At 34.1% G+C, this 27,062-nt stretch overlaps 4 protein-coding genes and 2 pseudogenes across 5 annotated transcripts; 5 read left to right on the plus strand and 1 right to left on the minus strand.

Annotated features, from left to right (window-relative positions):
- Positions 1 to 420: 420 nt before the first annotated feature.
- LOC120148356 (L-type lectin-domain containing receptor kinase SIT2-like) lies at positions 421 to 2,454 on the plus strand. Its single transcript, XM_039161508.1, has one exon. It carries the CDS (start codon positions 421 to 423, stop codon positions 2,452 to 2,454), a length of 2,034 nt encoding a protein of 677 aa, XP_039017439.1.
- Positions 2,455 to 5,606: 3,152 nt separating this feature from the next.
- Positions 5,607 to 7,782, plus strand: LOC120148306 (L-type lectin-domain containing receptor kinase SIT1-like). The gene has a single exon (XM_039161465.1). It carries the CDS (start codon positions 5,622 to 5,624, stop codon positions 7,707 to 7,709), a length of 2,088 nt encoding a protein of 695 aa, XP_039017396.1. The 5' UTR covers positions 5,607 to 5,621; the 3' UTR covers positions 7,710 to 7,782.
- Positions 7,783 to 13,397: 5,615 nt separating this feature from the next.
- LOC120148417 lies at positions 13,398 to 25,565 on the plus strand. The gene is made up of 2 exons (XM_039161544.1): positions 13,398 to 13,984; positions 25,535 to 25,565. The coding sequence occupies exon 1, from the start codon at positions 13,574 to 13,576 to the stop codon at positions 13,946 to 13,948; it is 375 nt and encodes a 124-aa protein (XP_039017475.1). The 5' UTR covers positions 13,398 to 13,573; the 3' UTR covers positions 13,949 to 13,984; positions 25,535 to 25,565.
- On the minus strand, positions 14,593 to 18,339 carry LOC120148415 (transcription initiation factor IIA large subunit-like). Of its 2 annotated transcripts, none has more exons than XM_039161541.1 (11): positions 17,978 to 18,339; positions 17,600 to 17,773; positions 17,342 to 17,506; positions 17,141 to 17,198; positions 17,009 to 17,067; positions 16,747 to 16,875; positions 15,554 to 15,706; positions 15,308 to 15,371; positions 15,026 to 15,183; positions 14,814 to 14,897; positions 14,593 to 14,714 (listed from the first exon to the last, which is right to left on the minus strand). In XM_039161541.1, exons 1-11 carry the CDS (start codon positions 18,098 to 18,100, stop codon positions 14,691 to 14,693), a joined length of 1,191 nt encoding a protein of 396 aa, XP_039017472.1. In that variant the 5' UTR covers positions 18,101 to 18,339; the 3' UTR covers positions 14,593 to 14,690. The 2 variants fall into 2 exon arrangements, with proteins under 2 accessions (XP_039017472.1, XP_039017473.1); XM_039161542.1 differs by having other exon boundaries at positions 14,814 to 14,937.
- Positions 19,666 to 21,339, plus strand: LOC120148357 (annotated as a pseudogene).
- Positions 24,398 to 25,831, plus strand: LOC120148416 (annotated as a pseudogene).
- The last annotated feature ends 1,231 nt before the right edge of the window (positions 25,832 to 27,062 follow it).

Consider the following 27,062-nt stretch of genomic DNA (forward strand, 5'->3'; position numbering starts at 1 on the left):
AAAATGTTTAAATAAATTGTTAATATATATATATATATATATATTTATATATTAAAGAAATATCATATCAAAAATTTGTGTTAGGTTATATATAAGATCATTAAAAATATAAAAAAAAAAATTAAGTGAAAGTCGTAAAATTTCCATCGGCGGATTTGTGGAAACTTTCAAAGGTAATGTGGCAGGCAGGCCAAGTCGATGCTACTTTTATAACGATGACAATGTGTTGAAAATCGAACATGTGACAGCCAAGTTGCATGAAAATGTTAACTGCCCATTGTTGGAATTCTTCCTTTAGAAGTTTCTAAACGTCATCGTTTGTTTGATAAATTGTTGAGAATTTTTGCAAATAGAAATGAATATAGCCTCTTGAATCTTTTTTTTTTATTTGACAACCGAGGAGGCTTTTCAATTTTAATAATGGCTGCTGCATTTACATGGGTTGGTTTATGGCTGCTTTCATGCCTGGCTCTGGTTTCCATGTCCAAGGCTCAACATGCACACCAATTCATTTATAATCAAGGCTTCCGTAACGCTAATCTCCATGTTGATGGGAGTGCCAAAATCCTCTCCAACGGTCTATTGCAGCTCACCAACACTTCAAGACTGCTGATCGCCCATGCTTTCTACCCTTCCCCTATAAACTTCAACGCTTCTTCCACTTCGCCTCAATCTCTTTCCTTCTCCACAAACTTCGTATTCGCTATTGTTCCTGAATCGGAAGATGCTAGCGGTCATGGCGCTGCCTTTGTCATAGCAGAATCAACGGATTTCACCCATGCCGATGCAGTACAATATCTAGGACTGGTTCATCAGTCTACCAACGGGAATTCCTCTAACCACTTCTTTGCGGTCGAGTTTGATACTATCTTCAGTCTTGGCACAGATACTATAGATGGCAATCATGTAGGAATCGATCTGAATGGCGTTAAATCCAATCAGTCCATTTCATCAGCTTATTTTTCCAATGAAGAAGGGAAGAATATAAGCTTGGACCTCAAAAATGGACATCCTATACAGGTGTGGATAGACTACGATGGCCAACAACAACTACTCAATGTAACTTTGGCACCAGAGAATAGTCTGAAACCAAACCAGCCTCTCTTGTCCACATCAATCAATCTCTCAGTTATCCTATTGGATACCATGTATGTTGGTTTCTCTGCTTCAACAGGTTCAATTGGAAGCTGTAGCCATTATATTCTGGGATGGAGCTTCAACAGAAGTGGAGAAGCACAGAGCCTTGAGATATCGGACCTCCCAAAGCTTCCCAAAAATGGTGGACGAAGAAATACGGTTATATTGATTTCAATCATTGCGGCTGTTTTGTTGCTGTTAGTAATTATGGGAGCAGCATATGTTTACAGGAGGAAGAAATATGAGGAATTAAATGAAGATTGGGAAAATGAATATGGACCTCATAGATTCCCCTACAAGACACTGTATATAGCAACCGAAGGTTTCAAAGACAAGCAACTTCTGGGATCCGGAGGTTTCGGGAAAGTTTATAAAGGTACACTTCCTTATTTCAATGAACAAATTGCAGTGAAGAAAGTATCCCATGAATCAGATCAAGGGATGAAGGAGTTTGTGTCAGAGATTGTCAGCATGGGAAGGCTAAGGCATAAGAATTTGGTGCGGCTTCTGGGGTACTGCAGACGTAAGAAAGAGCTCCTTTTGGTCTATGAATGTATGGAGAATGGTAGCCTCGACAAGTTCCTTTTCAGCGACGAGAAATCGACCCTTAATTGGTTTCAAAGGTTTCAAATCATCAGAGGGGTGGCATCGGCTCTTCTTTATCTCCATGAAGAAGGGGAACAAGTTGTTCTTCATCGAGACATCAAATCCAGCAATGTTCTATTAGATTCCAATCTAAATGGACGGCTCGGTGATTTCGGTCTGGCCAGATTATACGATCACGACAGTGTTCCGCAAACGACTCGTCTAGTAGGAACTTTAGGGTATATGGATCCCGAACTCACCCGAACCGGAAGGGCTACTAAAGCTGCCGATGTGTTTGCTTTGGGGGCTTTTCTGCTAGAGGTGGCTTGCGGGAGGAAGCCATTTGATCATCATGCACCACCCGGAGAGATTTCTCTAGTTGATTTAGTCAAGAAGTGTTTCATAAGAGGAGCCATTGTTGATGCTGTTGATCCAAGATTACAAGGCCATCACGTGGTGGAGGAGATGGAGAGAGTTTTGAAACTGGGGCTGCTTTGTTCCAACACCGAACCAGATTTGAGACCCACCATTGTAGAAGTGGTGCAGTATCTGGAAGGCAATGTTAGTTTGCCAGACGTACCAGTTGACAGTAGAGCCCAAAGCATACCATCTTCTATCCTTGAAAATAGCATAACATCTGATAGTGTAATTTCGTTTTCTTCATCTATAGGGAAGGGTCTTTCTCTGAATTCCTCGCGGAGTACGGATTCTGTTCTTCACATAGGTCACTGAGGTGTTGTAATGGGAAATGTTATACATAGTTATAATTTGTTCCTTTTCTTCCATTTTTTACAACTGATTTTAATAGATATGTGTAGAGTTTAAGATTAATTAATTTTCTCTAATTAAAAATCACATGATTAATCAATTTACCATGTATAATGATCATTTTATCCACTATTTGACTTAATCTAATAAGGTTTTGACCAACCAAATAAGAACTCAAATTATTCTTCTTATTATAGAGGTCGGTTCAAATTATTCTTCTTATTCCAAAGATTGGTTCAAATTAATCCCTATAATATTAGATTGATCAATTTAATTCTTGTATTAGTAAAAAAAATAAGGGCATTTCTTGTAGAGTTAACATTTACTGTTTCATATAGTTAATATTTTTTTTATAATTTTTATGGTTATACGAATAAAACCTTTTTTAAAAGTTTAATTATGAATGGAATAATTTTAATATCAATTTTTAAACAATAATGTTAAATCTATAAAAAGTTGGTCTTATTTTATTCTTTTTAGATATACCAGGGCCTAAATTGATGATAGAGGGGGGGGGGATTTGAGCCAGTCTCGTAATGAAGAAACTAAATTGATTTGTTTAATAATAGATGGACTGGATTGTTACAATCTATATGATTTAGGGACCTAATATATATGTTTACCATTTGTTGACCTATAAAAAGCGTGTAAACAAAGGCCGTTGATGCTATCCGTAAATTTATGAATATGGGTAAATTTATGAATATCCATTTGCATTTCCCAATCAAGGTTGCAAAACATCTCCTCCAAGTATTTATTGTCATAAGAAAAGTGTAAAGAAGCCAATTAATGGCATGCAAGCTACTAGTCCACTCTTCAACATTTTCTTAATAAGGATTGATAAAATAAAATTTGGTTTAATAACATTTTCTTCATTTTTTCTATTAATTAATTAAAGTTAAATTAAAATTTTAACGGCTAAAAGAGACGACTTTTTAAAATTAAATTATTTAAAAGTTTGAGAATTAAAAAATCATAAGAGCTTTAAATATTTTTATAAAAAGTAAAAGAAAATGGTTGGATATATATATATATATATGTGTGTCTCTCAATGTAAGTGGTAAATGAATTGTTATTCTTTGAGGTTCAAGTTTAAGCACTAGGAATGTCAGGGGTGTGAGCGTTTAATGTCAAATGGTTGAGAAGTTATCTTTGAACATATATTATCTTGTACTTACCCCAAATTAATAAAAGAAGAGTACAATCGTGTACTGTTTAAAGTTTAGGGCAAATTATATGTTTAGCTATTTACGTTCAAAAATAGCGTTTATTTTAATGATATAATATTTTATATAGTTTATATTAAAAATGTTTTATATTTTTAAATAATTTGGTCTTTGATTAAATAATTATATAAATTAAATATAAAATTGATATTATATAATTAATTTTATAGACTAGTTTAATGATTTGTACACTATTTTTTCTTGGGGGAGAAGTCCCGAGTTTGAGTCTTAATTTTAATTAAAATATATTGTTTTGTGATGGTAATAGAGTGTAAATTAAATATATTTTGTGGTGAATAAGTAAAAAGTACCTTGCTTAACCTAGTGGCCAAGCCTTTTCTTTTCCTCCAAGAGGGTGTGGGTTAAATTCTCACTCTAAGCACAATTATTTCAATAAGAGGTGACACGTGTCATCACTCTATTGTCTGAATAAAAATAATAAAAATATTATTTAATTGTTGACGTGACAATTTAAAAATAATAAAAATTATCATATTATGCCACATCATGTCGTTAAATTTTTAATGACAGATATCAAAATGAAACAAAAATTAAATGTTATGTATAATTTTATAAAAAAATGAAAGTTCAGGTACTGAAACGTATTAAAAGTGAAATTTTAAATATTAAATGCATAGTTTACCTTATAAATATATAATTAATATTTTTATTTTAAATAATTTACATTAAGATGTTTAATTAATTTATAATTACATATTGAGTATTTTATAATTTTAAAATTTTATTAATTAAATTAATGATATTTATCGTTAGTAGTATTCATCGATACCCTTCAAACATCATATAATTTTGCTAAGGCAAATTATAATTTCTACTATATTCAACCAAATACCTACTAAATATGCGAGTACCCAAAAACTTCATTACCCCATAGTCAACATCACGAGTTATTTTGTCTATATAAATTAAAGCGAAAATGTAAGTTCCCCATACGCGGATTGGTGGAAACTTTCGATAGTCACGGCAACGATGGTCACGCGCTTGAGGAAATTGTATGAAAATGCTACTTGCAAATTGTTGGACTAAAAGTTGGCAAGACATATTTGTTTGACAGATTATTAATATTTTTTTTCTAATAAAATTACGTGAATATTAAAGAAATGATAATCTTATCTTATGTAAACTCTTCCATAAAAAATAATATAAAAATTTAAATATATAAAAAAATTATTAGAGTTATAATAAAATATAAATGACCACTACTTGAACAAAGGCTAACAACTATGTACCTAGTCACTCCGTTATTTGTATGGTTCTGTTTTGGTTACTCAACTATTTTTTTCAAAATCATATATATCGTTACGTTTTAGTTCTATTTTGGTTACTCACTGTTAAAAACTTAACGATGATGTTGATGTGTAATCATAAGATAATGTCATCATCATTGAAAAACATTGTCACGTTAGTAATTCAGTTAATTTTTTTACGACCGATGATCAAAATGAAACTAAAATATACTACTATATATGATTTAAAAAATAGTTGTGGGACCAATATATAATCACATGAATAGTTAGATGACGTAGTTTATCATATTTTTCCCAACCACCAAAGAAAAACTTTTAGAGAGAGAAAATTTAATAATCAGCTGACTTTCTTTAAAAAAAAAAAAAGAGAGAGAATCTTATAAAATTCAATAACTCTGAAATTTTAAAAGTATATGGCCAGTTTGACCCGGTGTTTTAGATGAAGATGACGTCTGGCGTATGCATGATGTGCATGATTTTCACATTGTGTTTTGGGTATTTCTATAATATTGTTCTTATTAAATCACTCGATGCCGAAGACAAAATGATTATTTAGACATTGCTTCCCGTTGTTGCCCCACGGAAATAAATAAAAAGGTAACCATGTCATAAAGGTTCAGCATTCATTCTTGGAACGATGGTTGCTGCTTTCATATCGTTTCGTTTGTGGCTGTTTTCATGCCTGGCTCTGGTTTCCTTGGCCATGGCTCAACAGCCTCACCATTTCATTTATAATCATGGCTTCCGACATGCTAATCTCCATCGTGATGGGAGTGCCGAAATCCGCTCCAATGGTCTATTGCGGCTAACCACTTCTTCTGTAATGCAAATTGGCCATGCTTTCTACCCTTCTCCTATAAACTTCAACACTTCTTCTTCTTCTTCAACTTCACTTCCATCTCTTTCCTTCTCCACCAACTTCGTGCTTGCCATCGTCCCTGGTCCACGAGATGCTACTGGCCATGGCATTGCCTTTGTCATCTCCCAATCTACGGATTTCAGCCATGCTGCTCCAATCCAATATCTAGGACTGGTTGATGAGTCAACCAATGGGAATTCCTCCAACCACTTCTTTGCGGTCGAGTTTGATACCATCAACAGCATTGACATGGGTGATATAGATGACAATCATGTAGGAATCGATTTGAATGGCGTGAAATCGAACAAGCAAGTTACAGCACGATATTTTTCCAATGAAGAAAGGAGGAATATAAGCTTGAACCTCAAAAGTGGACATCCTATTCAGGTGTGGATAGACTACAATGGCCATCAACAACTACTCAATGTAACTTTGGCACCAGACAACGTCCCGAAACCGAACCCGCCTCTCTTGTCGACATCAATCGATCTTTCTGATATCCTAATGGATACCATGTATGTTGGTTTCTCTGCTGCAACGGGTTCAATTCAAAGCACCAGCAGTAGCCATTATATTCTGGGATGGAGCTTCAACAGAAGTGGAGAAGCACAAAGCCTTGAGGTGTCCGAGATGCCGAAGCTTCCCAAAAATGGTGGACGAAGCAATACGGTTCGATTGATTTCAATCATCGCGGCTGTTTTGTTGCTGTTAGTAATCATTGGAGCAACGTATGTTTACAGGAGGAAAAAATATGAGGAAGTGCATGAAGATTGGGAAAAGGAATATGGACCTCATAGGTTCTCCTACAAGACACTGTATATAGCAACCAAAGGCTTCAAAGACAAGCAACTTCTTGGATTCGGAGGTTTCGGGAAAGTTTATAAAGGTACACTTCCTTATACAAATGAAGGAATTGCAGTGAAGAAAGTATCACATGAATCAAATCAAGGGATGAAGGAGTTTGTGTCAGAGATTGTTAGCATGGGAAAGCTAAGGCATAAGAAATTGGTGCCGCTTCTCGGCTACTGCAGGCGTAAGAAAGAGCTCCTTTTGGTCTATGAGCATATGAAAAATGGCAGCCTAGACAAGTTCCTTTTCAGCGTTCACAAACCGACCCTTAATTGGTTTCAGAGGTTTCAAATCATCAAAGGGGTGGCATCGGCTCTTCTTTATCTCCATGAAGAAGGGGAACAAGTTGTTCTTCATCGAGACATAAAAGCCAGTAATGTTCTTTTAGATTCCGATCTAAACGGTCGGCTTGGAGATTTCGGTCTTGCCAGATTGTATGATCGCAATGGTGATCCGCAAACAACTCGTCTAGTAGGAACTTTAGGATATATGGATCCCGAACTCACCCGAATCGGAAGGGCTACTAAAGCAGCCGATGTGTTTTCTTTCGGGGCATTTATGCTAGAGGTGGCTTGCGGGAGGAAGCCATTTGATCCTAATAAGCCACCGGAAGACCTTTTTCTAGTTGATGTAGTCAATAGGTCCTTTAAAAGAGACGCCATTGTTGATGCTGTTGATCCAAGGTTACACGGCAATTACGTGGTGGAGGAGATGGAGAGAGTTGTGAAACTAGGCATGCTTTGTTCCAACACCAAATCAGATTTGAGACCCACCATTAAACAAGTGGTTCAGTATCTCGAAGGAGATGCTACGTTGCCTGTTATACCACTGGATAGTATACCCCAAAACATATCATCTTCTATCCTTGAAATCGTACCTCAAAATACAGAAATTAACATATCCACAGCAAATAACTTAGCATCTGATAGTGTATTTTCGTTTTCTTCATCAGTAGGAAAGGGTCTTTCTCTGAATTCCTTGTCCAGTACAGATTCAGTTCTTCATATAGGTCGCTGAGGTGTTTTAATGTAAATGTTTGTACATAATCATAATTTGTTCTTCTTCTTTTTCAATTTTCGTAGCTGATTTGATGTTTTCAAGAAAATAAAAGCTAGAAATTTATTGAATTCAATAGTCAATACAGGCAGCTGATGATTTATAGGGAATTAATTAACTATATTGGTAAATTCGAGGAGCGACAATTAATTAACTAAGTATAAATATCAAAACTCGATATATCCCAAATATTCTTCTAATATCCCTATAAAATTATCTTTGCAACATAAATCTCAAAAGTTGCAGAGATCTCAAAATGATTATATTTCTCCATTTTTAAACATAATCTTTATTTATAGAGTCAAATACTTAATCACCAAGAAGGAATAATAATTCTTATCTAAAATAAATATTTATTTTATTAAATAAAGTCAATTACCAAGAAATATTCAATCAGTATAATTACAATAAAATCTAACTCAATTATCAATTATAATTTAGGTCAAAATATAACAAATCTCTCCACTTACTTAAATTCCATCAAAAATTGGTATTCAAATCTTCAACAATTTCAATCTTTATGTAAGTCGTATATCCATTGAAGCATCGCTGTCAAAATCTTCAACAACTTCAATTCTTACTCAATATACATTAAAGTAACACTGAAATAATTGTCACTGCAATTGAAAACTCATTATAGTAAATTTATCTTGTATGTCTCTAAAATCGCTAATGAAATCTGCATCAACAAATTCCTTCAGAACTTCAAAACTCTTTAAGGGTGTTGTGGAAGAGGTGGAGAATATGTTCGATGAAGTGAAGAATTGTTTTTTTGTTGAGTTTGGGTGCCTCATCGAATTTGAGTGTATTGTCTCGAAACCTTCGTACTTTCAGAATTCACATCAAGGTGGATATTTATTAGAGTTTGACTTGAATTCAAAGTGACACAAATTAATTAATATTTAAATTTGAAAAAGTAAGAATCCTAGTTTGATTAAAAATAAGTAACTTTATTAAAGTAAATTTATACTTTATTTAGTTTTCTTTTGTAAACAAGTTTATATCCCTATAAATAGATAGTAGGAGTAAAGGGTTAGAGATTAAGTTTTTTTTTCTTTAACCAAAATCCTCTTATATTTTATTTCTTTATATTAGTGAAATTCTTCTCTTATGCCCGTAGTTTTTTCCTTTTGGATTTTCTACGTAAATTTTGGTGTTCTTTATTTTTTTTTTCTTTTTGATTGTATTTATTTGTGTTGAACCAACTTTTTATTTTTGATATAACATGAATTTTTAAATGATTTTTGTTAAAAATTGCATTTCACAATTTTGTAAATAATTTGTCATAAATTATTTTAAAGTGTTTTTAAGTGTGAAAAATAATCATACGTGTTCTTGAAATTTCACAAATTATAGTATTGTTTTAAAGCTCAAAACACTTTTATTTTAACCAAAACCTCTCCCAGTCTCGAGACCAATATGTCAGTCTCGAGACCAGTATGCCAGTCTCGAAACCAAAATCCCAGAAGGCTTTATAGTCTCGAGACCATGGTCCTAATATCAAGATCGGTGGTAAAGTATCGATTCACACAGTAAAAATACCATAGGTTCAACGGCTATAAACTTGACTGTTAGGATGCTCGGTCTCGATGCCAACATCCTGGTATCGATACCAAATGTGCAGGTGAACATTAAATGCTCAAAATTAATTATTCCAACGGCTCTAATCAATCCTCAAAGGCTCCAAACGGCTAGATTGATGTTAGAAGACATAAAAGGGACCAAGATTCAAATGGAGAATAACAAGAAAGTCAATTGCAAGATCAAAGCAACATCAATAGAGTTTTAGAGCAAAAATTGTCAAATTCTTTTACATAAAAGGGACCAAGATTCAAATGGAGAATAACAAGAAAGTCAATTGCAAGATCAAACCAACATCAATAGAGTTTTAGAACAAAAATTGTCAAATTCTTTGTAACACACTCTTGAGCCACACTGCTAAATTTGCTAAGTGTGATTTTTTGTGAGTGTTTAATTTGTGCAAACACATTTGCCTTTGTGAGGTTTTTTTCTTTTGTTTGCTAAATTTGTAATTACTCTTTAAGAGAGTGTGTATTCAAGGTTTTGGGTATAAACCTTGAAGTGTTTGTAAGGTTATGTCTTATCCTTAAAGGTTTGCAAATCTAACGGATTTGAGAAATCCTTAGTGTGGATGCTAAGGTAGTGGATGTAGACTTTGGTTTAGAAATTTGAACCACTCTAAATTCCTTGTGCAAAAGTTTAATTTTTGATAGCTTCCACCATAAAGTTTTTAAAGGCCAATTTACCCCTCCTCTTGGCTATTTCGGTTGATCGATAAAGCTAATTTTGTTTGCCAATAATCGTTCCGATATTATAACAAATTGGTATGAGAGCTTTGGGTTTAAGATTATAGCAATAATAAAATATGATATTCTGTTGTTGGATCAAAACATTAGGTTCTCGTTGTGGCATATGAAGATTCGGGATGTCCTTGCACAATTGGACTTAGGTAATACTTTGAAAGAGTTTGATAAAAAAAACATTGTCAGATTGGATGAACGAAGAAAAGCATAAGGATCATAAAGCTCTATCTCAAATCCCTTTACACTTATCAAATCAAATATTGCAGTATGTGTTGAAAGAAAAAACAGTTGCTTTTTTGTAGGCGAAATTAGAGCAACTATAAATGCAAAAATCGTTGACCAGTAAGTTGCACTTAAAGCAACGTCTTTATTCGCTCAAGTTGGCAGAAGGTTCGTCTCTTGAAGAGTATCTTACCGCATTCAAGGAAAATGTCAAGTATGATCAAGAAGATTTCATATTGATCCTCTTGTGTTCACTACCTCCTTCCTACTCATATTTCAGAGACACAATTTTGTACATTCGTGAAACACTCACTTTTGAAGAAGTGTACAATGACTTGCACTCGTTTGACAAGATGAAGCATCTTGTATCTGGTTTCGAGCCCCAAGTAGAGGGTCTCATGGTGCATGGATCAACTAGCTCAAACCATGAAAGAAAAGGCGAGTATTCTATAAATGAAGGAAGGGCAGATCAAAATCTTAAAACTGAGGAAAAACTTGTCACTTTTGTAAAAAGAAATGTCATGCTAAATCAGAGTGTTATAAGTTACAGAATAAAATTAAGAGAGAAGCTAAAGTGCAAAACTCTAGAAAATCTGGTGAGGTCGGTGTAGTAGAGGAGTGCGATAACAGAGAACTCCTAGTTACGGTTGACGACAACTCTATAACAAGTGATGAGTGGATACTTTACTCTGGTAGCAGTTTTCATATGAGTCATAATTGTGATTGGTTTGCGACGTAAAAGATGTATTTACAAGTGATGTATTTTTGGGAAACAATGTCTCTTGTAAAGTTGCAGGTATTGGCACAATCAAGATTAAGATGTTCAATGAGATTACTCGAACACTTGGTAATGTGAGACATGTTCCAAATTTGAGTATAAATCTAATTTCTTTAGGTACCCTATCTTCAAAAAGGTGCAAATTCTTCAATGAAGGTGGAGCTATGAAGATTTGCAAGGGCTCTCTTGTTATGATGAAAAGGCATAGAAAGACTTCTAAGTTTTATGCTCAACAAGGTTCAATAGTTTTAGATAATGCAGGTGATGTTTTCTCCCCCTTGTCAAATAACGTTGTTATTGATAAAAATGTCTTGACTAAATTTAGCAAAAGAAGATTTTTTGTTAAACAAGATAACCGTGGGCAGAACAATTATGTGAAGCAAAAAATAGTTCAATTTCGTGGGCGTAACAAATTTGAAGATAGGAATTATCATTGATTATTGGGATCGTGTTATGCATGACATTGATCGTGGTAATACATTTGTGAGCAAAGTTGGCACTTATGATAACCATGTTGATCTGAAGGCTAAATCCAATCTTAGAAAAAGCTTAGATTCGGTCGATGTGTATTATTGAAGATAACCCCTTTACGGGTGTTGTGGAAGAGGTGGAGAACGTGTTCGTTGAAGTAAAGATTTTTTTTTGTTGAGTTTGGGTGCCTCATTGAATTTGGATGTATTGTCTCGAAACCTTCGCACTTTCAGAATTCACATCAAGGTGGAGATTTGTTAGAGTTTGACTCGAATTCAAAGTGCTATAAATTAATTCATATTTAAATTTGGAAAAGTAATAATCCTAGTTTGATTAAAAGTAGATAACTTTATTAAAGTAGATTTCTACTTTATTTAGTTCTCCTTTGTAATCAAGTATTTATCCCTATAAATAGATACTAAGGGTAAAAGGTTAGAAATCAAGTTTTTTTATCTTTCACCAAAATCCTCTTATATTTTTTTCCTTCATATTAATGAAAATCTTCTCCTCTATATGTGGTTTTTTCCTATTGGGTTTTCCACGTAAATCTTGATTTTCTTTGTTTTTTCTTTTTCGATCGTATTTATTTCTTTACCAATAATCGTTCTGATACTATAACACTAGGTTTGAGCACTGGCAATGGTATGAGCTAATATACCCTCAAACTATGACCTCCATTTCATAATGGTTTATAAATTTTAAAACATTTTATATTAATTCTTAAATTATGATCTTATTTTAAATTAGTCCTTAAATTTTAGAATATTTTATATTAATCCTTAAAGTATCAGTATCATTCCATGTTAATCTTTCATTAACATGTCATTGACTCTATTAGTTATAAAAAAAACTAATACGTTTTTAAGGTCCCATGAGTTGAGCATGGAAACTTTTAATAAAAATCTCAAGACTTTAAAAAAAAGTAATTTTTATAGGTCATATGTTCAATTTTCAAGACATTCAAAAACTAATATAGTTAATGAAGTAATCAAAATAGAATGATAATAATAGTTTGAGAATTGATACAAAATGTTTTAAAATTTATGGACAAATTTAGAATGAGAATAATAATTTAAGGATTAATATATAATATTTTAAAGTTTAAGGATCAATTTAAAACAAATATCACAATTTAGAAACCTCTTGTACATTTAACTTAATGATAAATACCCCATCAATAAATCATCTTAAAGTAATGTTTTCTGTGTTTGTCAAAAATTAAGGCACAAAATTTATGATCACCAACATGAGTTGATTCTGTTAATTGAGAATTCATTAGCACGAGAATAAGATTCAAATCTCACCGACGACCCATTTGACTTATAAAAGATAAAGTTAAATAAATAATTAACATAAATTGATTTACTTGGTTGAGTATTCATTAGTAACTAAATGAGAATCCATATTTGAATCTCACTAATTATCTGATTTGGCCTATAAAAAAATTACACGAACAACGAGTTTTCTATTCCCAAAGTGACAAAGGATCTTCTATAAAACAATTTGGCTTTGGAATGAAACGACTTTTGAATTTAAATTAGCTAACATTTCCACAGCAAATTTGTTAATGTAATTCATCTTTGTTTAATACCAATACATAAATTAAAAAAGTTGTTTAACTCTACTATTAGCTGTATCCGATTTTCATTTTAACTGTGGTTTCAGTTTAGGAACGAAAGCTACTTGTTTGTTTGTTGCGGTCAGAAGGGAAAACTAGTATTTTTCACCTTTCCTATGGGGACGACGATCGAGTGTCAGATTTGACCAGGACCAATCCTTTTTTTATGGGAAAAAAAAATATTAGCCGCTAAAATAAATAATCCGACCCATAAATAAATAATTATGAGTAAGTGACCGTTGCCCATCAGTTCGTAACTGCATGTTCCTGAGATTACCCTATAAAAACGAGCCCATGTTTCCCGGTTCCCAAGTTAAGGCCATTGATTCACTCAGTCAATCCCATATCTTCTCCTTTTTCATTGTTTCTCTCCAAGTTGCCATTCTCTCAAACTCTGTGGAAAGTATCAACTATGGAGGAGTGTAAGAAACAAGTTATAGGAATGGAAAAGAGCAAAGAAGGGAAGCCGCCCACCAGGCTACAGATGCATGCGCCTGCATCACTCCAGCTTGATCAGGTTGAAGCTAATTTTGGGACTGCTAAAGCCGCTGCCGCTGCTTCTGCTGCGACTCCAATTCCCTTGCTGACACCGCTCGCTTCACCCAATCTATTCCCACAGACCGATGATTTCATGTTTCCAATCGATGATAGCCACAGGAAAGCTGCTGCAATACCAGTCCCAACGGTATTTGCCTGGAAAGAACCAGCTGGGGCGGCACATGTGGAGGTTTCCGCCTTGTTTGCTTTGTTTCAAAACAGATGTGTTCTTGTCAATGATGCACAGTGATGTTTTTGTTTTGCATTTATACACCATATATATGTACATTTGTGTTTTTCTCCCAAACTTTAAAGCTTGATTTTGCTAGTTTTGTCTTAAATGATAATGTCTTGATGGATGGGGATCTTTCTTCATAGTCAAATACTGTGATGAGTGATTTGCTGTTGCCTTTTTTTATTTGTAAGAAATATTATCATCAGATTTGTTTTCCATCACAGTGAGATCATTATTGATTTTTCACTTGATTGGAGTTTTAACCATCTCCATTTTCCTATGTTGTTGCTTAGCAATAACATGCAAGCAGATTATGCCCTGCACTTCTATGGTGTTTCAGCTTTCGGTAAATGCCACCACCCCAAACAAATAAACAATCTGTGATTGTTTCAATCAATGTAATCTCCATGCCCTACCACCACTACAAGCATCATCTGTATTTTTTATCAGCCAAAAGCAAGAAGCATTATAGGATAAGCGAAATTGGGGGTTTCATTGCAGAAATATTTTTAGAACTTGATGATGCATCATGCATCTCATATACTAACATTCTTAGGCTGAAAAGGCTCTACGTTGTATGTACAATATGCCAACCATCCAACCAAAGGAAGGCATTAAATATAAAGAACCACATGTCATTCCACCATTAACCTCTCACTTTGATATTAATTAAAGAAAAATTTACGAAACACCCTTTGACTTGCTCTTTAAAAGTAACTGCTACGATATAATGGTGAAAGGAATTTCGCTAACAAAATCAGAAGTCAAATTCCCCTGTTGCCTGCAAAAAGAGAAAAAAGAAAAAGGTTGGATTTAGGAACAGTGACCAAAAACCAGAAAGCATCAAAGTGTAATAACATGTCACATATACGAAGCACACCTTGTTAAAGAGGATGTCCTTATTGTTTATATGCATGATGCCATCCTTCAGTGTGCATTTCCATCTGCTCTTGGTACGAGTCACCTAAAAATAAAAATATATAACATCTTTGTTTATTCATCGTCTGCATAGAAGACAAATGAGACTGCCATAACTTGTATAAATACAAAGATGATGGGATGATGGATGCAGCAACAAAAGCTAAAATGCACCTTGTCGAATTGAGCCAAAACTAGATGCTGTGTATTCAGCTCCTCCTGGTCTACATCATCCAAATCATCGTCATCGTCATCTTCATTCAAAGGTTCATCATCATCATCATCAACTGTATCATTTTGGGCAACAGGAGCAGGAGTGGCAGCCTGAAGGTCTGTCAAGGAAACAAGGAAAGCTGGTCATCCAATACACAAGGTGTCTAGATGAGAGAGAGAAGGGGTTGGAAGGGTGAGGTACAGCCAAAAGAAGCACAAGCAGCCCATCCATTCTCAGTTTACCGTTTGGAGCCGGTGTGTTCGCTACGTTGTAATCTTCATTGACAACTCCTTGATAATTGTAAATCTTCAAGGTAAGAGAAGAAAATAGAAAGGCGAGAGCTGTAAGTTAGTGAATTCTCCACTAATATACATATATAAGAAACGAAGAGAAAATGTCCATTCCAAACCATACACGTAAAAGTAACACTAAGTTGCAGAATGCACGACAAGATTAGGAATTGACCTAAGAAAGCATATGATACTTACAATGGGAGTAGAAAGCATATCATCAAACGGATCAGGAATTGGTCCATCTAGTTGCGGAATCTTTGATGATGATGTAGCTAAGTGTGCTAAGATCTTGCTTTTTGCATTGGTTGCTGAGTCATGTCTACCCAAGAAATTACAAGCCTTGTTTCCCTGAAAGCTTAGAACTACATTATTAAGAAAGGTGCACAACAAATCCAAACTCACACATTCCAACAACGGTTTGGTATAAAAGTACCCTTCTGGAATAACAAATTCTCATCATAAATATTTACCAAATTATAGCTCAGAGCTTGAACTACATTTGCTTTTGCATTTTTTATGAAGAGAGAATGTAAGGAAAAAAAATAAAAGAATGAGGGATCAAAAAAAAAAAGAATAGAAAAAAGGACAGTGTGCCTCAACCAGATCCAACAATAATGAAGGAAATAAATTAGGCTAACATGCAGCAGGATCATTATAAGCAAAGGAAACCAACCTCATCTTATCATAATGACCTCAATTAGAATGATAAAATTACCTTATAAATATTCATTTTACAGCTCGGAGCCAGAACTAAGTTGGCTTTTCCATTTTTAATAAGATAAAGGTAATCAAACGAGAACAGAATGTGGAGACAAAATGTAATAAATTGTCTGAAGCATATCTAGCAATAATGGATAAGACAATTTAGACTAAAAGGTCAGGAAATCATTACAAGTGGAGAAATGCCACTACATCTTATTACAATATCTCAGAGACCCATCCCATACCCACGTTTGAGAGCGTTCTGGGTCAACCAAAAGACACTAAAGAACTCATCCATTCAATCTTTGAGAACGTTCTTTACTGTTCAGAAAACATTTAATGACTGTTAAGTGATAATGGAAAACATGTACCTAAACAGAATAGTCATAACCCCAATACCATCCAGAAACAGAACTTCCAGGAAGATCTTGATCTGTGTCAAGCATTGGTTATCAAATTATCACTCTGTCATTCTCCGTTTAGATAAAAGATACTAGTCAAATACCAAAGAACCAGTATTAGACCAAAAGATCGTAAAGCCACCGCACAGAAGAACAATGAGCAGTACAAATGAATCAGATTAATCTTACAATTCTCGTTTCAATATTACTATTTTCACCAGATATAACATACAGATATAACAGTGAAAAATGAACATAGATTTGTAAATAAACTACAGAACTAACCTCTGTCTTTGCAATTTCAGATGTAGAATCTCCAGCTCCATCTTGCTGTGGTATATATCCACCACCATTATTATACCGTGTAGAAAAATCCTCACGTTTTCTCTTTCCAGGAGGCATCATAAAGAAGTCCTGGTATTTCCTCCAGTATTAAAATTAATCACCAATACGTTTCAACATGGGAACAAGGATTGTTGAGGGACGTAGTTTCCAGATTATTCAAATGTCATTATGCAGTTGTAAAGTTACTCAAAACAGGAGTTACCTGTGTCAGGGGTTGATCTGAGGTTCCTCTGTCCGCCTCATCCCGTCCTTCCACGTAAGCTACAAGAAAATAGAATTTGTTGTTAACAACCCATGTGCATTCAAACTGATTGCTGGTAAACGTCATACTAACCAACACTAACATCAACACTTAGTGAGGTCCTTTGATTTGACCAAGGAGAAGGAGATTGCTGTGGAAAGAAAAACAAAAAGAAAATATCAGTTATAAATCTAAAACAAGCCAAACAGCTACTTTTTTCTTTAGTGGCAAGTAGAAAATTACCATAGCACAAGGTTTCCTAAAGGAAAGTGGCGGTTAAAGAGCATTTCATACCATATAAGTGCTTGGCCTTCCACCTTTTACATCAGCATTAGTTCCTCTATCATTCAAAGGTGTGGGATAATCACTACCTCCAGTAGGTATGTTATACATAGAACCATCTGCACTTCCCGGCAGTGGAGTAGGCAGTGGTGTAGGCAGAGGTGTTTGTAAAGGAGTCTACGTAATTAAAAAATCCTTATAAGAAAATCACAACATAAAATTATCACCGCAACTAAAACTCATAAAAGCAGTCAAGATAGAGCCCGTTACCGGAGGAAAAAGCATATCAGCTGTAGGAGTTTCGTACTCCTCAGTCCCCTCGTAAGGAACATTGAGATCGTGCACCGGAGTAATTGGGCCGCCGGGAGCAGGTTGCTTCTGACCTGAAGATCTCTCTATTGGACCAACGATTGCTCCCGCTTGCATCATCTTCATCTCCCAAAGCTAAAACCCAATATCCAACACAATCAATTCAACTAGATCAGTTTCCTTCAGAAAAGATTATTAACAAACCCTAACGTTTTCAATCAGATCAAATCTATCCACATAACGAGTCCCGAGCCTACTAATTTCTAAAACAACGAATCTAACCCTAGAATTTTAAAAATAAATAAATCAAATAAATCGCAAATGTAGAAGGCTTTTTACTCCTTGGAGTTCATTGAGGACACTTTCGCCTGGTCCACCGTTGTTGATAAACTCATCGCGAACCTTGTTCATGACGTCTTCGATGACGTTGATGTAAACCGAGCTCGTCGTTGACGACGTCATTTTTTGCCGAATCGTCTATCTAGCTCGGATTCTTCTTTTTTCTAACAAAGAAATAAATTATTGGATTCTCTCTCTTATTTCTGGTAAAATCTTTTAGGAGAAAGAGAAAAGAATCATGGGAAGTGAGGGGTTGAAAAATCGATCAACGGGGTGAAATTAGAGAAAGGGAAGCTAGGGTTTGGACTTTGGTGAATCGGAGATTAACAGAAAGGGGGACTGGGTAGAGGGACGGATGAGAAAAGGAGATTAAAAGAGTGCAATATAAATAGGTTTGCATCCGTTTATAAGGAGTGTGCACACGTGGCGCAACTCAAGAGCTCGCTCAGTGTTGTTTTTATTTCTTTTTTTCTTTTAATGTTTCTGTGGGCACGCGCTTTGTCTATAAAGACGCTCAAACTCAGTACCGGCGCTTATGATCAAATAAAGAACTTTTACATATATACTTTTGGTTTTGTTACTTTCATAAATTTAATTAAAGAAATATAAATATTTTTACAGTAATTAATACAAGGTTTATATCATATATAATTACTTAATGTAAATATTTTGTTATTTAAGTATTTATTGACCAAAATAAATATTTGAAATTATCTTTTTGGACAAAATCAGTATTAAAGTATTTTATTTCAAAAGTAGTTATCTAAACTTTTTCATTGAAGTTCTTAAAAGTTGATATGTGAGATTAATTAAATAATATTTTAGGTATTTAGTTGAAAAAATAAATAATTTAAGTACTTATTTTAATCAAAAAATACTTTAATTACCTATTTTGACCGAAATATAACTTTATATACGTATTTTGAAAAAAAAATATGTTAGATATTTAAATAAAAAGATGATATACTTTACGTACTTATTTATTATATAATTCTTGATAAAATTAACTACATATGGAAATAACTTTGATATGATTTTTTTATATTTTCAACACTAAATTAAAAAACTTAAAAATACACAGACCAAATAAAATTTATATGTTGATTTATTAAAAAAAACATTTTAATCCTTTATTTTAACAATTTGATATCAAAATGTAAAAGATTAAAACAAAATCATAAATGCCAGTCATTATAAAAATATCTTCCTTTCCTTAATTAATTTTATATCATCTCTAAATTTTCCCCAAACAGGCATACATCAATGGTTTCTTATTTTTTTTATCATCCATTTTTTTATCTTTTCTTAATGTCGTAAATGCAGTGGCCTATGTTTTATCTCATGAACGAACTTAAAGTTTTATGTTAGAGATGGAGAACATATAAAATTTTAGGTGGAAAACGTAATTTTTTAATTTTTAAAGAAATAAAAATAAATTTTCAACAGAAAACAAAAAAATATATAAAAATATATAAAAAAAAATAAAAAAATTTAGAAGAGTAACCATCCTTACCCACCTCTCTCGATAATTTGTGCTTTATCTGTTTAGTGAAAGCTTAAATCGAAAAAAACTGGTGATGCACGTGTCAACTTCGAGTGGTTGTTTTCAACCTATAATATCTCAAGTGCGACTCAACAATTGGTGTCGAATTTATTTCATCAGATAAAATTTATATATTTCATTTCTCTTAACCACCACGCCTCGGCCAAGGCTAACACTTAACAACCCCAGGTTCACAGTGTTCGCCAAAAGGTCTCCATTTCAGCTTGCAAAAGATAAAGACAATCCTGATCAACAAGACGAAGCTGAAGATTCAGGCGATTCTAGTCCTTTTCGTTTCAATTTCGGGAAGGTCCCTGATGTGAAAACTTTGGTTCCAATTGTGAGCAAACCTTCCACGGGTTTATCATTTGGGAACCTGAGAAGAAAAGATCCCGTCACCGTATTCGTTGCGGGAGCAACCGGACAGGCTGGTATTCGGATTTCACAAACGTTGTTGCGCCAGGGTTTCACTGTCCGGGCTGGGGTGTCGCAGCTTGGTGATTCTCAAGAACTGGCTCGTCTTGCAGTCGAATACAAGGTTCGCAACAGTAAACATGCAAAGACTTGAACTTTAATTCTCTGTACACTTAATCTTTTGTCACTACAGATCATATCCAACCAAGAATCAAAGCGGCTCAATGGTGTAGAATCCAGCTTCCAAGATGCAGATCAGATGCCTTACAAGTGATCCAAGCTGCTCAACTAGCCGGCGTTGGCCATGTGGCAATAGTTTACGATGGTAACCGAGCCGCTGCTTCGACTTATAATGTGCTTGACAGCCTCACATCGTTCTTCAACAACCTATTCTCTCAATCTCAACCTCCGAATCTGCTCGAGTTATTGCAAAAAGTAATCGAAACCGACGTTAGCTACACGTTCTTAAAGATAACCCTGACAGAAGATTACACAGCAGAGAGTTCTTACAATGTTGTTGTGTTGGCTGAAGGAAGCATTGGTGCAAATGACTACAAAGTATGTGATATAATGTAATGTATACAGTTTCATATGTTTCATTGCAAAACTATCTTTCTTTGGTCACAGTTTTTGTATTGTCTTACTGCTCAATATCTACTAAAAATTATGGTCAGGTCGCGAAATCTCAGATAGCATCCCTGGTGGTGGATGTTTTCTCCAACACATCCGTGGCAGAAAACAAGGTATATGAGATGTAAATTTAATTGTGATTTATACGTAAACATTTGTACTCTACACATATATATCTTGGTGGTTTGCTAAATGAGATAGGTTGTTGTTGTTTTCGCGAGCCCATCAGCGCCATTGAAGGGAGTATATGAGCTTTTCAGGTAAATATATAGCTAGGGAGTATATGAGCTTGCATGGGAAAGAAACATGTCCTGATTTGCATTATTTATCGTCTTGTTTTTAAGTGCTATTCCTGAGGATGGAAGAAGGAAGGCCTATGCAAAGGCTAACGCTGAAGAAGAGGCAAAAGAATTTGTTGAGAAAGCTCGCGATGAGGCCGATGCGGAAAAGAGGCTGAAAGAAGAAGCGAAAAAGCTTTTGGAGAAACAAAGCAGGGCTGCTAGTAGAGCTGAAGAAGTTGAGGAGAAAGCATAGGGTGCAGGGATATCCATGGAAGGCATCTTGAGTAAAGCAAAATACATTAGCGCTGGGTTTTCTTGGGAAATTTTCAGTTCCCAGATATCAACTGCTGTTCAAAAGCCTTCTGATGAAGGGCAGGTTGCCACTGTCAGGGGACGAGCAAAGGCTGAAACGTTGTCGTCCAACAAAGCTGTTGTCAAGTAAGCTCCATTATCGTTTTTCCCCAAGCAAAAAGAGGCAGATCAGAAGACAGAAGTGAGGTGTAACATCCCAAAATCAGGGCTAGTGACTAAAATAGAAATTTTGAAAACTTTGTGTTCAATTTCAAAAAATTGAAAAGTTCAGGGACTTAACTGGAAAATTTTGATGTTGGATTTAATAGTAAAATTAGAAAGTAATAAGAATATTATGGTCTTTTCTAAGAGAAGATTTTTTTTATTTTCTTTTTTTAAGGGATATAACACGTGGAAATGAGAAATGAAAAGAAAAAGTATGGAGAATAAGAGCTTCTTCTTCCTCCTCTCCAACGTGAGTTCATTTTCAAAGTTGAGAATGCTTTCAGTTGATTAATTCTTGTAATTTTTGAGTTGGTTTTATTCTTGAGATGTTAGGAAAGCTTAAGGGAAACTTAGGGTGATTTAACGCTAAAAGAATTTCAAATTATGGGTGATTGAAGAAAAATGGTTTTTAAGTGAGTTGTTGAAATAAAGCTTGTTAATGAATTCAGAGGTCATATTTGACTTGTCATCAGTTATAGTAAGAGATTAAATAGGTTAAATGAGATGAATTACAAAGTTGAATAATTGGCAAGATTTTTAGTTTCAAGAATTCTAATAAGATATTGAATGTTTAGATGTTTTAAAGTGATATAAGATGGTTTGAGGAAGTATATTTGAGTTTAAAGTAATTAGAGGAGTTTAAAGTAAGGAGTTAGATAAGTCTTGATGAATTTTCGGGTTAAAGAAGTGTACTTTGGGCATGGGGTATCGGTATTGTTCATCCAGTACCGATACTTTAAAGAAAAGATGATTAGAAATTGAGCTTGGGGTATCAATACTGTTGGATGAAATCTTTTAAGAAGTATCGATACATAAAGGGGTGGTATTGGTACTGGTTGATGAGGTATTGATAATAAGGTGGAGGTATCCACACCATTCTTGATATGAAAATTACATAATCGAAAATGGGTATCAATACTACAAGCATGAGGGTATCGGTACTGTAACAGTAGTACTGATACTACTTAAGTTGGGATTAAGAAGTAATGATTTGGTTAGTTTATATTCGTAAGAATATTTTAGAGTAATTTGAATCCCGACAATTATTGGATTGTGTATTCGTGTAGAGATCGATCGAGAGCAAAGTTCGGACGAGTTGACCAATTAGTAGTTATCGAGAAAGAGATAAGAGATCGATATTGACTAGTGAGGCCAGGTAAGTACATCTTATTTTGATATTATTTTGATATAGGATTATATGAAAATTGGACTTGCGGTAAGTCTATTTCATATAATTATAGTGCATGAAGTCCTGAATATAGATATGTAAATGACATGATTTGTATGTATGCATGATTATAGGTGTTGGTATGTTCTTGTATGAGCTATATAATTTATGTAAAAAATACTATTATGTGATAATATGAGAATATAAAATATGTTATGTAATTAATGTTTTGAATTATATATGATCTAATATGTTTTGTAAAACCAATTGATTTTAATTAATGTAAAATATTCATTTTCTTGAAATGTGAAGTTAAATTAAAGCTAATTTGTAAAGAAAAACGTTTGAAAAGTCAATGCGATACCTCGGACTCGTATCCGGGTCGGATATGAGTTGGGGGTGTTACATTTAAGTACAAAAATATATGACCCATAAATATGAATGAATATAATAAAGATAAGATATGTAGATGTATACAATTGACTCTATGTTGATGTGATATTATTTTGTGTGATATCATTGATATGAAATTTTCATGCATTGTTAATTAGTTAGAGTTTCGTTATAAGTTTTATTTTGCCTCATTAAGTCATAGACTTAGCGTGTGAATGTTTCACACATAGGTTTCAAGAAGATTAAGGAGCACAGAGGAGCAAGACAGGTTAGCCTCTTCTTTCCGAAGATCATATCAGGAAGAGTTTTGAAACATATGCATGTTGTTTTATTGAAAGTGGTTGGCATGTAATTAATGTTTTGAATTATATATGCTCTGATATGTTTTGTAAAACCAATTGATTTTAATTAATGTAAAATATTCATTTTCTTGAAATGTGAAGTTAAATTTGAGTTAATTTGTAAAGAAAAACGTTTGAAAAGTCAATGCGACACCTCGGACTCGGATCCGGGTCGGATACGAGTTGGGGGTGTTACATGAGGAAGGCTTTTGGTGGACTCTTTCAGCAAGAAACCATAAATATCGATGATGACTGAAAGCATCAATGGAACAATAAATTTCAAATTCTTATATAATTTAGATGTTTTCTATATATTTTTTTTATTGTTGATCTTCTGAAAAATTTTAATTTCACAAAGAACTTGGGTTGTAAGTGGACAAAAGGGGTAATACTGTACTGTTGCACAGGTGGAACAAGTAATATCCTGATTATATTTTCACAATGATGCTACTGATTATCGTAATGATCGGCATTGACTTCATTCGCCAACATAATAGCTTAGATGCTCGTTTCCCCTGTTTTATATGTATTTTGTCAGTCAACTTACTCGGCATCAAGTATCTTTGAGAGAGTTATGCTTAGTTGTCTAACAGATAGAGTCTGAGCTTAGATGCTACTGTTTTGGTCGTTTTCTCCTCCCATTGAACTTCAATCATTTATTATTTGTATTATGGCCTTGATAACTACCATTGAAGGTGTCTATCAATTTTAGCCATTAGTTTACAGATCATTTGTTAGTTAATAGATTTAATCATGCACCTTGATTTTATTTTGGCAGGTTTGACTCCAATGCACATAAAAGGAAATAAATACATATATTTAAAGTATAATTAATGTATCTATATAATCACTACACTATGGTGTCAATTTTATTTTAACTATTAAAAAAGTTGTCAATTAAATCATTATTTTTTAAATTTGATTTTAAATAAATCATCTATCATGAATGGTTAACAGAAATGTATACAAACTTTTAAATTTTTGCCAAAATTTATTGGTCTTATATATAATCTTCGTAGTGTTAGATATATCAAGAGTTAAGTCAACGAGCCTCGTAATGGTTTTGCAAAAATTAAAATGTAAAGCATAGTACTCAACTACTCATCCTCGGTAGTGCTCATCAAGCTGTTGACAGAGACAGACAGACAGACAACGATTCATGGTAAAGGATTCAACATGTTTAGGCCAATGGTCTCTCAAAGGAACAACTGCTCTTGTCACCGGTGGCACTAAAGGAATTTTTAACCCTCACTCTCTCTATATATATAAAGATATGATGAGATCCTTGTCGCCTGTTTTATCAGTAGAAATATTTGTGTTTCCGCAACAATGGTAAATGGCGTTATAGGTTGGCTATTGTGGAAGAACTGGGAGCGCTGGGGGCGACAGTTTACACCTGCTGCCGCAACCAAGGTCAGCTGAATCAATGCTTGCAACAGTGGAAGATGAAGGGTTTACAAGTTTTTGGTTCGGTCTGTAATGCAACCTCTCCAGCTGAAAAGGAAACTCTGATGAACAATGTTTCCTCCATGTTTAATGCCAAGCTTAACATCCTTGTAAGCTAAATTTCGTTTTTTTCCCCCTTCAAGAAACAAGTTTTTCATGAGCTGGAGATTTGCAGATAAATAATGTTGGGACCAACGTTTGAAAACCAACGGAGAAATATACAAGTGAAGAACTGTCGGCTCTGTTGAGTACCAATTTCGAGTCGGCATTCCACTTCTGCCAACTTGCTCATCCTCTTCTCAGAGCATCGGGATCTGGAACCATTGTTTTTGTTTCTTCTGTTGCTGGTGTATTCTCACTCAATTCTGGATCTATCCATGGATCAACTAAAGGTAAATAGATCATGTATTATAGATTGATATATATATATATATATATATATATATATTATATTAGTTGAAGTTAAACCCTGTATCTGTAACTAGGAATATGTTTGAAGAGGGGCAATGAACGAATTGACAATTGAACTGGCATGTGAGTGGGCAAAAGACAACATCAGGACCAATTGTGTTGCTTCATGGTTCATTAGAACCCCACTTACCGAACCAGTAATGTCTTGATTTATTCAGCATACATATATATGCGGTGACAGAAATATTTTTGAAATTGAATATATATATATATATATTAAGATATTAAAATTTTTATTTACGGATAAACACAGATAAAATCTTAAAGTAGATACAATATAATTAACAAAATAAATTAGAATTTGAGAATGAGCATTTATCTACTTTAAACCCTACTTGCATCTGCCGTTGTGTGTGTATATATATATATATATATATATATATATATATATATATATATATATATATATATATATATATGCCGTCGATATTGAATGGCAGTGTTTGTTTGCAGGTTCTGAGTAGCAGCAAGTTCATGGAAGCTGTCATCTCTCGAACACCGCTGGGGAGACTTGGAGAGCCGGAAGAGGTTGCCCATTTGGTAGCATTCCTTTGCCTTCCAGCATCATCTTACATAACGGGCGGGCCGGACAAATTATTTGTGCTGATGGTGTCAGCAAATGGGTTTTTCTTCCCAATAACAAACCTTTGAAAACTAAACAAGATAATTTAAACACCGATCGGGTTGCAGGGTGTTGTTAATGGTCTCCCATCCGTTGAAAAATAAAAACAATTTACGATGGATTTTGTCAACTTTTAAACCATTTACTTTCTGTATTATTTCACTGACTCAATTTTACTTTACACGCAAATGAAAGACAAATGCACTGCATTTTCTATTTAAAAATTGATATATAATGTGGTTGATATATAATCTATCAGGTTCAAAGCATCATAATTAAGGTAGTTAACTACCATCCTTTCTAGATTGTTAAAGGTGAAGATTAGCTAAAGCTAACGTTTTCTTGTCGCCCGCATTAGTTTCAGTGGAATTGCAGTTGGCGGGGATGACTTAAATATTCAGATTCCGTGTAATTGATTTTTTATATAATTAAAGATAGTTTCATAATATAATATTTTTATTCAATTATTATAATATTGATTTTCAATTATTATTTAATATTTTTTATAACTGAAATACTTTTAATATAACATTGTTTTGTATGACGTATTATATATATAACCTATTATAATGTTTTATAATAAAAATAACATTTTGCTAATTATTTAGTGAATAGCAATGAATAGAAAATATGTTGTTATTTGGTTGTTAGGAAGGATGTGCCAGCAAGGCAAGTCTGGTGTAACTGCTGTCAGTATAAGAATATTCTAGCAGGTATTGTAAAACCATATATATGTGGTATTTGGGAAATGAAGAAGATGTGGCATTTATTAAGATCAAAATTCAACATGGTATCAGTAGCCTTGAGGTCTGGAGGGTTTCATTCCAGTAGCTAATTCTTTGTTGGGTTTTCTCGTCGTCTCTTCCTCGTGCCATGGCTAATAAGGAAACTTCATCGGCGGGTCTTCAAAAGGCGTTCACTAACAAAAGACTTAGTGTAGTCTTGGATGATCGTAGCTTCTTGTTATGGAAACAACAAATGCTTCTAGCTGTGAGGAGCCATAGACTCGAGAAGTTTCTTATCGGTACGGTTACTCCTATGTCGGAGAAGGTGGTTTTAGAAGATGGGACATTTGTTGAGAATGAAGATTATGAAGTGTTTGTTGCTCAGGACAGTGCGCTTGCCTCTTGGCTGTTATCCACGATATCACCCTCGATTCTACCGCACATGGTTGGTGATTACACCGCCGTGTAAGTTTGGTCCACTGTTACCAAGTTCTTTGCAAGCAGTTATACGACAACAATAATGAACCTGCATTAT

Source organism: Hibiscus syriacus, unplaced genomic scaffold, assembly GCF_006381635.1.
Source record: "Hibiscus syriacus cultivar Baekdansim isolate YM2019G1 unplaced genomic scaffold, ASM638163v2 tig00110956_pilon, whole genome shotgun sequence".
Lineage (NCBI taxonomy): Eukaryota > Viridiplantae > Streptophyta > Magnoliopsida > Malvales > Malvaceae > Hibiscus > Hibiscus syriacus.

Bases quoted from the DNA above. Each gene is read 5' to 3' on its own strand.
- LOC120148417 (XM_039161544.1), top strand. From the start codon at position 13,574: ATGGAGGAGTGTAAGAAACAAGTTATAGGAATGGAAAAGAGCAAAGAA.
- LOC120148356 (XM_039161508.1), top strand. From the start codon at position 421: ATGGCTGCTGCATTTACATGGGTTGGTTTATGGCTGCTTTCATGCCTG.
- LOC120148415 (XM_039161541.1), bottom strand. From the start codon at position 18,100: ATGACGTCGTCAACGACGAGCTCGGTTTACATCAACGTCATCGAAGAC. The intron at 17,774-17,977 runs GTAAAAAGCCTT...ATTGGGTTTTAG, and splicing joins TCCTCAATGAACTCCAAGGA to CTTTGGGAGATGAAGATGAT. The intron at 15,184-15,307 runs GTAAACTGAGAA...TTTCCTTGACAG, and splicing joins GAACACACCGGCTCCAAACG to ACCTTCAGGCTGCCACTCCT.
- LOC120148306 (XM_039161465.1), top strand. From the start codon at position 5,622: ATGGTTGCTGCTTTCATATCGTTTCGTTTGTGGCTGTTTTCATGCCTG.